Source organism: Corapipo altera, unplaced genomic scaffold (genome assembly GCF_003945725.1).
Source record: "Corapipo altera isolate COAL_440 unplaced genomic scaffold, ASM394572v1 61305, whole genome shotgun sequence".
In the NCBI taxonomy this organism is placed as follows: domain Eukaryota; kingdom Metazoa; phylum Chordata; class Aves; order Passeriformes; family Pipridae; genus Corapipo; species Corapipo altera.
In genome coordinates this window covers 2,033,809-2,045,241 of record NW_020884909.1, presented here as the reverse complement: position 1 = coordinate 2,045,241, position 11,433 = coordinate 2,033,809, and the positions used below count along the sequence as shown (strand labels likewise).

Here is an 11,433-nt window from a genome sequence, read left to right as displayed (position 1 = left end):
ATAGGGTGGCTTCGGGCAGCTGCTGGAGGAGGAGGAGGACGGGGAGGACGCCGGCTACGTGCTCTACAGGTGCGGCCGCGGCGGCGCGGCCCCCGGGGCGGACCGACCCTCGCGGCGCCTCACGGGCTGGGGGGCGCGGGGTGGCGGAGCTGCGGGGGGGCCGGAGGAGCGGGGAGCTGGAGGGAGGGACAGGGACACCTCCCGGTAGACCGGGTTGCTCAAGGCCTCGTCCAGCCTGGCCTTGAACGCCCCCGGCTTTGGGGCATCCGCAACCTCCCTGGGCAACCTGTTCTGTTGTCTCACCACCCTCACGGTAAAGAATTTTTTCCTGTATCTAACCTAAATATGCGTCGTTTCAGCCTGCACCCCTTACTCCTTGTCTCATCACTATACAATTCCTGACGGAAGTCTCTCTGTGGCTTCCCTGTAGGCCCCTTTCAGATACTGGAAGGTTGCTGTGGGGTTTCCATGCATCTTTCTCTTCAGCCCCAGCCCACTTGTCGACTTCGTGGCCCTCCCCTGGACTTGCTCCAACAGTTCCATGTCCTTGTTATGTTGGAACACCTTTACCTGTTTGTATACCGGTCTGTGTTATAGCCAATAATGTAGTGGCAATACTGTTCCCTGTTGGGAACAAGGATGTATTTCTGGACACGTGTGTGTTTGTGTGTGTCATCATTTGTGTAGCATTTTGTGCATTAATTAGAAACATTAAAACGACAAAAACATGTATTTACAGGGACAGGAAGGAATGGGCAGATATTGAACCTGTCCCTCAAAATGATGGGCCAAATCCTGTTGTTCAGATCATCTACAGTGAAAAATGTAAGTCTTAAATATATTCATCTCTGAAAACTTCTGCCCATAGTGTTGTTAAAGCAAGACTTCATGTTTTGGATAATATTTTCTACAATTGTGTTATGGTGGTTGCGTGTGATGTTTTCACCAAGCTTCTCTGAAGTTGAGTCTTCACCTGAGATGTTAATTGCCCAGATACTACTTTAAAATCCTATGGCTTAAGAGGTAACACAGCAGATAGTGTGGTTTATGACATAAGGCATTGCCAGCCCACAAGTGAAAGTGAGATATGAAACTCCTGCGTCTGGAGAAACAGGGTGAGTAGGCAGCATGGAACTTTTACGATTGTTTTGGATATTACTCAGGTGGTGTATTTCTAACATACTTTTGCAGCTTTTCAGTGGGCTAGTGTCATGCAGAGGTTTTAGTCTAAAGTGCTGTCAGAGCAATACGTAGCTACTGTTTTAAAGAGGTGTACTTTAAGTACACAAAACAAGAAATAACTTCAAAGGATTATTAACGTTACCCTCTAATCAGGCCATTTGTAGTAGGTTTCTGTGGCTGAGTCTGATGGGGGGGGCTACAGGGGTGGCTTCTGGTAGAAGCTGCCAGAAGCTTCCCCTGTCCAGTGGAACCAATGCCAGCAGGTTCCAGGATGGGCTTCCTGCTGCTGGCCAAGGCCAAGCCAAGGAGGAGTGACAGTAACACCTCTGTGATAACATATTTAAGAAAAGAAGATTGTGGCACAGAAAGAATTCCAGCCAGGGAAGTGCAGAGTGAGAAGATGGGAACAACAAGGTAGACACCAAGGTCAGTGCAGAAGGAGGGGCAGGAGGTGCTCCAGGCTGAGGTCCTGCAGCCCGTGGTGCAGACCAGGGTGGGGCAGAGGTGCCCCTGCAGCCCATGGAGGAGCCCCTGCTGGAGCAGGTGGATATCTGAAGGAGGCAGTGACCCCATGGGAGGCCCAAGAGGGAGCAGGGTCTTGCTGGGGACCTGCAGCCTGAGAAGAGGGAAGCCCACACTGGAGCAGGTTTTTCCTGGGTAGCACTTGTGGCCCCTGTGGGGGACCCACACTGGTACAGCTCATTGGTGAAGGACTGACCCCATGGAGGAGTGACCCACAGGACAGCAGTTTGGGAAGAGCTGCTGCCCAAGGGACTTACACTGGAGAGGTCCATCAAGGACTGTCTCCTGTGGAGGGACCCCACGGGAGCAGGGGAAGGACTCCTCTCCCTGAGCAGCGGCAGAAACAACAACTGACTGTAACCCCCGTTCCCATCCCCCTGCACCACTGGGGGGGGGGAGGGAGAACATGGGAGGAAAGAGGATTAGGGGGAAGGTGTTTTTAAGGTTATTTTACTTCTCACTCTTTTGCTCTGACCCTCTTAGTAATAAATTCACTTAATATCCCCACTTTGAGTCTGTTTTGCCTGTGATGGTGATCAGTCAGTGACCTCTCCCAGCTGTTATCTCAGCTGATGAATCCTTTGCTGTTTTTTTTGTCTCTCCTCTGTCTGGTTGCAGAGGGAGAGTGAGAGGGTGGCTTTAGTGGGTACCTGGCATCCAGCCAGAGTCAACCCACTAACGCCATTGTTTCACAGCCTTGGACAAGATACTGTTATCTGTTTAGTTCGAGATGTCTATGATTACTTCCGAGCTGTTCTGCAGCGGGATGAGAGGAGTGAAAGAGCTTTCAAGCTAACAGCGGATGCCATTGAGTTAAACGCTGCAAACTACACAGTATGGTACGTAATCACCTTGGGATTGTTTCTGTGGTCGTTTGATTGCCTACCTCTTATGTCTTCAGTATCTTATTAGTCCAATAAGGGCACGACCAGTTGAGTTTGCACAGAGGAGTTTGTAGATTTCTGGTGAGCTTCCAAAGAAAGCCTTTGTTCAGTATTTTCCATGTCTCTTTTTGATTCAGTGGGGTTTTTTGGCTTCGGGGATGTTATCAGTCAAGATCAGGGTTAGCCACAAAAAGGACTTTGCAGTTTAAAATTATATCACTTATCTGATAATGTGGCCTTGGCAAAATGCTGAAGATGCCCTCAGCTGACTTCAAGAAGAGGCATAAAAGCATGATAGCAAATAAGTTTATACTTACTAAATAGTGAATTTTAGATCTGTCAGGTTAATGTTTAGATAGGTAATGAATAAACAGTGAATTTCTGATGTTCAGAGTAGGTCCTTTTAACTCGAGAAAGCCAACCAGTGCCTCTTGTACATCTTTATTCTGCTAACTTCCACAAAATCAGGAAGTTTACATTATTTTAAGCACAGAAGTCATGGTTTCTGTGACTAAAAGACTAGTGTGTGTAGATATGTTAACTTGAAACAGCATTGCTAGAATCTTAGGTAACAAACTGTTGTAACCAGTCATGTTCCAGTTCTTCACTGTCCAATAGTTGAATGCCCTTCAACAGAACTAGATATGTGGTTTAGGTTTTTGCACTGGTTTTGGTTTTTTCACTATTTTTAACTCGATATCCATTAGAAGAACTGTGAACAAAGGTGGTTCTGTGTTCTCCTCCATGAATTTTAGGAAAGCCCTTTTGCAGTGTTCAAATGCTTGACTTTTATACAGGCATTTCCGGAGAGTCCTCCTGCAGTCTTTGGGAAAAGATCTCCACGAGGAACTTAAGTATATTACAGCTATCATTGAAGATCAGCCAAAGAACTACCAAGTCTGGTAAAACCCTGCAGTCTTTTCACTTTGTAACATTTTTGCAATTAACTTTTGCTTTGTCAATTGTCCATAAGTTGTGACCATTGGTCCTAAAAGTTGTTAAGAGTTGCATTCTGCAGCTGCTGCAGTGGCAGTAGCAGAGGAGTTAAATGGAGTTGCATCATCTCAAAGTTCTCTTCAGCTACTCGTTCTAAACATATGCTCATGACATGCTAAACAAATCTTGTTTTCTTGTTAATTTAAATTTTTAAACTGTCAAAATAAGTCTGACATGAAAAAAAATGACTTGTGAAAAAGCAAACAAAGAGGCAAATAGAAATTGGTTGGTTTTTTTTTTATCATGTCTTGAAGTTTGCTTGCTTGTTGTTGGGTTTCTCCAAAGTGAATGGGAATAGGCAAAGCAGCAATCTTGATATTGCTGGAGAAAATTATGTACTACTAGAAAATTTTATTCTGCTAAAGATTTTGGCCATGAGTGTTAAAAGTGAAAATAGGTTACTTCAGGTGAACATTACTTGCCTAACATGAGATGTTTGGCCAGTGTGTATGTATAGGTAGAATTTACTGTAGTAGAAGTAGACATCATAAATTTCTCAGAGCCAAGTGGCATGCTTTGGTGTGTTTAATTTGAAATATTTAACTAGTGGGGTTTTTCCTGAGCAGAACAGTTGCTATATGCTGCTTTAATACAGACCACACGTTCACAAAAAAATTTGCCTCTTGTCATCAGGCATCACAGGCGGGTCTTGGTGGAGTGGCTGCAGGATCCATCTCAAGAGCTTGAGTTCATAGCTGACATTCTTAACCAAGATGCCAAAAACTACCATGCGTGGCAACACAGACAGTGGGTTATTCAGGTATTGTATATCCACAGAACTCATTGGTTCCTTAAATAACCTGCTCAGGTTGTAGAGTTTCGCTTCTTAAATGCAACGCGAATTGCATTTGGCACTTTGTTTCTTAAGGCTGAAGGGGGAAAAGCAATTGCATTTTTAGTGTGTGGTAGGGGTTAGCTATGAACTTGCCTTTTAGGAATTGAGGTCAAAAAGTTGCCCTGATGTTTGCTTACTGTTATGTGTGTGAATTTAATGATGAGCTAATAACTTCTGAGTGCCACTGAATAGCGTAGCATGTTCTTAGTGCACCCTTATTTTTTTATTTTAAACTTTGTGTTGATTTCTTCAAGAAAAGTCTCTATATCTGATGTTCAGACAACTTAGGAGCAAGGATGATGTATTTTAAAAAGATAAAAACTTTTGATTATGATTCTCTCTCTTCCTTCGCTTTCTATAGGAGTTCAAATTATGGGACAATGAACTGGAATATGTAGACCAGCTTTTGAGAGAAGATGTGAGAAACAACTCTGTTTGGAACCAACGACACTTTGTCATTTTCAACACCACTGGCTACGATGATCCAGCAGTCCTAGACAGAGAAGTCCGGTTAGTTATGCTATTCAGGCTCACATTAAGCGTTCTCCATTACATGGAAGCAAAGGAATACTTTGACAGTCTGCATGGGCTTGTGTTTCCTGTTTTTATGCACTTTTGAGGTTCACTGTCATGGGTAGCTGATCAAGTGTTAGACTGAAGCAAGCTCTGCTTACCCTGGGCAAGCTACTCTCATAAATCTGTTTTCCCAACCTTCTGTTTATTGTTCAAACAAAACTTTTGGCTTTTTATGATCAGCTAGCTACAGTGGGAAAACCTGCAGAAAATCCATGACACTGGAACCACTTAAGTTGTGCCATTCATTAGTATCCTACCCCTGGAAAGCTTGGAATGACAGGCACTCTTTGTGTTGTACTAAATTGCTGTTTCAGTAGTACAGTAGCCACAATGATTTAAATGTAATGTGGACGTGGATTGTAGAAAGAGCAGTTGCCTTTTGTGAGGAATTTGATGGAGCTGGAAAAAGAAAGGAGCTTTCAGGGGTATGTGGTTGGCACAAAGACAACTACCTCTGTGAGTTAGCTAGTTTTGAGGAAAATGAGCTCACTGTTTCTGAGTGGTATGTTTTTAACTGAAGGCAAACTGGGCTTCTAGACATGTATTTTGCTACTCATGGTGGTAAGAGAAGTTTTATAATGTAGGTTTCGTGTCTCAGCCGGCTGGTCAGGGTTATTAGTTACAAGAAGATATTTGTCTAATGTGGACAAGCAATCAAAATAAGGAACTGGAATTTTTTGGAGTTATTCTTCAGAAGAAAGACTGAATTTCTGAATATGTCCATTAGTACATTTTTCAGAGGATCCCAGGCCTCGCCACCTTTCATGGTTGTCTTTGCAACCTGCTGCAAGTCGTTCTTCTCTACCAGTTTATAACTTTGAACTATTTCCATGACTTACACTTGGATATTTTCAGCTTCTTCTCTTGAGAGGTTCGATGGGACATCCTCCCTCGATCTGTTCAATATAATTGGATCCCATCTTAAGAACCAGACTGTCAAAGGTTTAAGACTTCCCAGATATCATTATAGAACTGTAGTTGGGCTGCCTGATGCTCGGTAAACTCGGTCTTTGTCCTAGTGACTGCAGAATGTTAAAAAATAGTTAGGATTTGGGGGGGTATTCTTTTTCTGGTATGCCCGATATAACTTTTTGTCAGTATCTCTGTCTCTGGACATCATTGGAATGCCTGGTTATTCTGGGAAAGGGCAGAAGGTAAAGTCTGTTTGGTGGAGATGAAATGCGGCTTTGTGACTGTATGGGAGGTGCCTTTCCTTGCTTTGCCTTTAGAGCAGTTGCCTCACTGCTGCTTTCAAAGAACTGTTGGCAGAAGGCTGTGTGAGCTGAAAGCTCAAGCTCTGCCTTTCTATGGGTTTGCTTGAGTGCAGCCTCATGAAAAAGGTTCTGCAAATAGGTACAGAACATACCACTTGCAGTCATATTAACATAGCTCACCCTGGTCTTCAGTTACTCCAGCCTTTGTCAGCCCCTCACCATTTCTGAGCATCAATAACATCAAGTTATTCCTTTAGCCTACCAGGAGAGTATATTATGTTGTTTCTTAGTGTTATTGCTAATCATTTTGAGAACCAGCTAATTATTGTATAAAGCCCACCGAATTGAACACTTCAGATTTTAAAACAGCTTTCACAGTGTCTGCCTCTCTGAGACTTCTGATGATTATATTGTGAGCCATTTTTGATGTATGACCCAGCTGAGATGATCTGCAAAAAGGCTGAAGTATAGACTAGAGGGATGCATTCGGAATCTTCTGAGCACTTCCAGGTAGTTTCTAGCTGTATTGTTATTGGTTGCATTCATGACGTGTTCTCTTTTTCTTGCAGGTACACTCTTGAGATGATCAAAGCAGTGCCACATAATGAGAGTGCTTGGAACTATTTAAAAGGGTGAGGTCTATTTTCCCGTGAGGCAAAGAGAATATCTGTATGAGGTGTCTTATGCCTGCTTCTTAATTGAAGAGAACTTGTTGCTGTTCATCCTAGTGTAGTGTACTTAAGCAAACAGGCAAATACTGACAAAAGGTGTTACTACATTAACCTCATTTCTCTGTAACTTTCCACTAGGCTTCTAACCCTGTAGTTCTTGTAGGAGGACTGCAGGTACTTCTGCTTTTAAAAACTTGACTGTAATGTTACTAGGTTCAAGAGCATAGAGTAGGAATTAGGGAACATGCTTTCAGTCTAACTTCTGTTCAGTCGAGCATGAACTGTGCTAGCTTATACAGCATGAAGCTGTCCTAGTGCTGCATGCTGCTTACCTTCTACCTTACTTGTATTTGCACCCTGATTTCAAAAACTGATCTCCAAGCAAAGGAGTCGTAACAAAAATGCATTTATTCATACCAGATTCATGGTCAAGATCATGTGTCAAGCCTATTAACCTCTGTTCTAGGATTCTGCAGGATCGTGGTCTTTCTAAGTATCCAAACCTGTTAGAGGAACTGTTGAATTTACAGCCCAGTCATAGTTCACCCTATCTGATTGCCTTCCTTGTGGACATATATGAAGATATGCTTGAAAACCAGTGTGATAACAAGGAAGAAACACTGAACAAGGCATTGGAGGTACGTTTTGAGGGCTTGGTTTTGCTTCTCAGCAATGCCATCTCTTGCTGTCTGGTTTTACAGCCTGACAAAATGGGGTTGATTTTCATAAAAAAAAACAGGTTACTTGCTAAAACCAATGGTCTCTGAAGAGTTGAACACAAAAGCCACAGAATCACAAGGGTCTCATGAATTTAAATAATAACTCGCCAGTTACAGAATCACTGTAAGTTTTCTTCACCTGGTAGTAAAGGAAGATTTCTAATACTGCTTGCAGAAGAAAGAAGAGGTTTGAACAATTGGTTTCCAGTGTTAACTTTTTAGCATGAACTCACTCTCTTCTCTGTAGGTTAATGGTTTTTTTCTCAGAGTATCTGTATCCAAACAATCTCAAGCTCCTTTTGCCCTTCTTAGCTTTTTCTAAGAAAGCTGTCACAATTAGCTTATGGCCGGCAGGCACTGGGGACATCGGTAACAAATGTCAGGCACCATTTCCTACAGAGAATAGATTACTTCTAGCAATGTTGTTTATCTCCCAGTATTGTTGGGTACTCCTTGGTGCCGTTTGTAGTGTAATTTTAATACACTTTCCATTCACTGTGGGACAAACTGGAGCTTGATGTAATTAGAGCTGCAGTTTTGCCTGGTGTCTTTGTGTTCCAACATTATTCTTTCTCAACATTTCCCCTTTGTTGTGTTCTAGGAGGAGATTGTAACTAAGTGCAGTTGTACCCCCTAGATTTGTGTCCCCTTTTTACTATTTCACTGAATTTGATTTCTTCCTCTGTTTAGGCATCCAAGCTCCTAATTTCTCGATTCCATTTCACTGAGTAAGGCAATATCACCTGCATAATAAAAGAGAATTTACTAGAACCTTTGTAGACAGTGTTCATACCATGTAAAATATACAAAACCTATCCTGTGAGTAGGATGTACGTGACTGCTTACCCAAACCAAAATAAAAAAACCACCAAACAAAAATGTAGAAATGTCTGTATAGCACCAACTCTTAACATATCATGAGAGATGGTTACAGACTTGCATGGAGAACCCTTTTGGGACAATCTGCTGAGAAAAAACAGAAACAGAATTTCTCCTGTCTGTCCATTAGGAGTACTGAAGATTCAAGAGCGGGATGATCCTCCAGTGTTTGGAATCAAGTGGTTTACACCTGTTGGATCACTAAAAGACAGTCAAGGTTCTCAGGAAATATATTGTGATATACTATAGGATGAATAGGCTGGGGTGGATGACAAGTGGTAGGCATGGAAAGGAGTCACAAGGAAACTGTTGAGACTGAAATGGAACTGGAGGGATTTTTGTGCAATGTCAGACTGGTTGACTACCAACTGGAGTTGTCATCAGTTTGATATTGTTGGACAGTTGTAAATCCAGTGAATGAAACAAATATTGTTATTGAGAAAGGTGTTTCTAATACTATCTGAAACATATTGCATGCACTTTATAAAGACAAGGATTCTATAAGCTTTTGGTATAACACTTCACTCTCTCTATTTTTTTTCGTAGTTGTGTGAAATTCTGGCTAAAGAAAAAGACACCATTCGAAAGGAATACTGGAGATACATTGGAAGGTCCCTTAAGAGCAAGCACAGTTCAGGCACTGAACAGACCAGCACACTGACAGATAAGCCACAGTAACTGAATATGGAAGAAAAGTGTTAAGCTCTCAAGCTGTTCTAAAGCAATACTAAGTAGAGTCATAAACTCATTTAAAATCTTGTGTAGTAGTCCCCTGGTGAGGAGAAGTTGCAATGAAAGAGGAGTGCAGAGTGCTGTATAGTCCTGGATCACTGCTGCTTCTGGTGATAGCTCTAGGTGCAGTTAAGAATCACAGAATGTGCTGATTTGGAAGGGACCCACAAAGATCATCAAGTCCAACTCTTAGCTCTGCACAGGACCATCCCCAAGAGTCACACCATGTGCCATCATCCAAACACCTCTTGAACTCTGTCAGGCTTGGTGCTGTGAGCACTGCCGTGGGGAGCCTGTTCTAGTGCCCAGCCACCCTCTGGGTGAAGAACCTTTTTATAATATCCAACCTCAACCTCCCTGGGCACAGCTTCAGGCCATTCCCTTGGGTCTGTCACTGGTCACCACAGAGCAGAGATCAGTGCCTGCCCCTCCTCTTCCCCTCATGAGAAAGTTGCAGGCTTCTGCCCTCAGTCTCCCCCTGGCTGAGGAGCATTTGCCAGCTTCAAGTTGAGTTGTGGCTTCCCCAAGATCACTCAGAAATTATCGAGAAAGGTTTTGCAATGACATCAGCCAGCTCTTTGAGGATTCTGAAGCCTATCAGGCTCAATAGATTTGTAAGGATCCAGCTGGAGCAGCAGATCCCACACAGTTTCAGGTTTGACTGGGAGTTGATCATTCTGGCAGTCATGCTCCTCCCACTTAGGACGCTGAGACCCCCCCTTGGTCTGTCATGCGTGTTGAACACAGGCAAAGAATGTGTTAAACAGCTCTGCCTTATCTCTGTCCCTGTGTGTGAGGTGACCATCTAAGGCATATTAATATAATACAAACCACATAGACCCGGCTAGTTTGAGGGGTTCACAGGCAGATCCTCTTTATTCAAATCAGACAACACCTTATATATGTGGGTTCAAAGTAACATGTGACTCCCTTGACCAATCACCAAGGGCATCTCACTGCCCATGTGTGTGGGAGTACTTGGGAACTACATCTCCCTGGGCACTGTTCAGCACCCTTCCTGAAACCCAACTCCCCTCTTCTTTATTGTTATGAGGAAATACAGAACATTGCATATAACAGTACATTTTAAACTTCGTAAACCCTCTTTAACAATCACCACTGCATCACGGTGACTCAGCTCACTGCCCACCTTGGTCTCTCAACAAACTTACTTTGTTGAGAGGTTTGTATGTATTTGGGATAAACAACAACTTTATTAACCTGAGGGTTTTTGCATAACCGGGTAAAACATTGACTTTCACTTCCCCAAGGGCTTGCATGTAATTGGTAACCAGGAGAAGTTCATTTCAAGAAAAGGGCCCTTAGAGAACAAGTGTTACATGATGCAAGTGTTATTTGTTCAGGGGACATGAAACATAAGTATCTCCAAGTCTACATACATACATGTCCACACAGCTTCTCTCATTCATTCACACCAAGGTAGCTACCTTTTCCAACGTGCTTGCAACAAACATGGGTAGAGCCCTTCCCAAATCTTCGTTCGTGAAGCCCGGCCATGATGATGAGCTACCTTTTCACACTCGTACGTAAGTGGCCACTTCATTCATCTTCGTTCATGCATACTTAGAATTTTTATTATGTCTCTATTTAAATCACGAAGTTTGGGGTTTTGTAGAGGTTATTAATTGTGTGTTTCTCAGTCTGTCACTTCTGGTAATCATGTCTGGCAGCTGTACCGGATCACATGTTTTAAGCACACTTCCTTAAGCTGGGATGCTCGGCAAGCTGTCTGTCCGTGGGCAAAGCGGTGCGGCATGGCCACCACGTGGCTGCAGTGTGGCAGTGCCTCGTGGACTCAAGGTCTGTCTTTCCCTAACAGTCACACAGTCCATGCCACGTGCTCGCTCCTGCCCACGTGAAACCCAGCCTAAATCCTTTGTTAGGTCCTTTAGGTTTGCGAACGGTCCTCTGTCTGCTCGTGGTTCTGCCCCACCCCCTTGTCTGCTCCTATGTTTGGTGGAGTCCTTTGTGTGTTAGGGCTCGTGGGATGAACAAAAGGTTTAAAGTTTTGCTCCATGGACAAATCTGTGAGTTGTATGTGAGATTTTTAAAGTGTCCGCGTCTTCTATCTCTGCTTTCTCTCGAACAGTCTCTCCAGATTTTTTTTCAAGCAGTCACACCAAGGATTCTACTTAACAGAATCCTGCGTAGTTGTTTCTGTCATTTCCCTTGAATTTTAACTTCCCGTGCCGGCTGCTTACC

The 11,433-nt window shown here is 43.3% G+C and overlaps 2 protein-coding genes across 2 annotated transcripts in view; one reads left to right on the top strand and one right to left on the bottom strand.

Moving 5' to 3' along the window:
• Positions 1-359, bottom strand: part of FUT10 (fucosyltransferase 10) — a 16,169-nt gene extending 15,810 nt beyond the window's left edge. The window contains exon 1 of the mRNA XM_027653140.1: positions 340-359. The gene's annotated coding sequence lies outside the window, so the exon portion shown is untranslated. The remainder of the gene's footprint in view (positions 1-339) is intronic.
• The window catches only part of FNTA (farnesyltransferase, CAAX box, alpha), a 14,272-nt gene extending 4,832 nt beyond the window's left edge, over positions 1-9,440 (top strand). Inside the window, exons 3-11 of the mRNA XM_027652991.1 lie at positions 5-69; positions 740-825; positions 2,429-2,543; positions 3,386-3,490; positions 4,218-4,344; positions 4,781-4,929; positions 6,779-6,841; positions 7,347-7,518; positions 9,025-9,440. Coding sequence (XP_027508792.1) covers positions 5-69; positions 740-825; positions 2,429-2,543; positions 3,386-3,490; positions 4,218-4,344; positions 4,781-4,929; positions 6,779-6,841; positions 7,347-7,518; positions 9,025-9,156 — 1,014 coding nt within the window. The 3' untranslated portion in view covers positions 9,157-9,440. The remainder of the gene's footprint in view (positions 1-4; positions 70-739; positions 826-2,428; positions 2,544-3,385; positions 3,491-4,217; positions 4,345-4,780; positions 4,930-6,778; positions 6,842-7,346; positions 7,519-9,024) is intronic.
• The last annotated feature ends 1,993 nt before the right edge of the window (positions 9,441-11,433 follow it).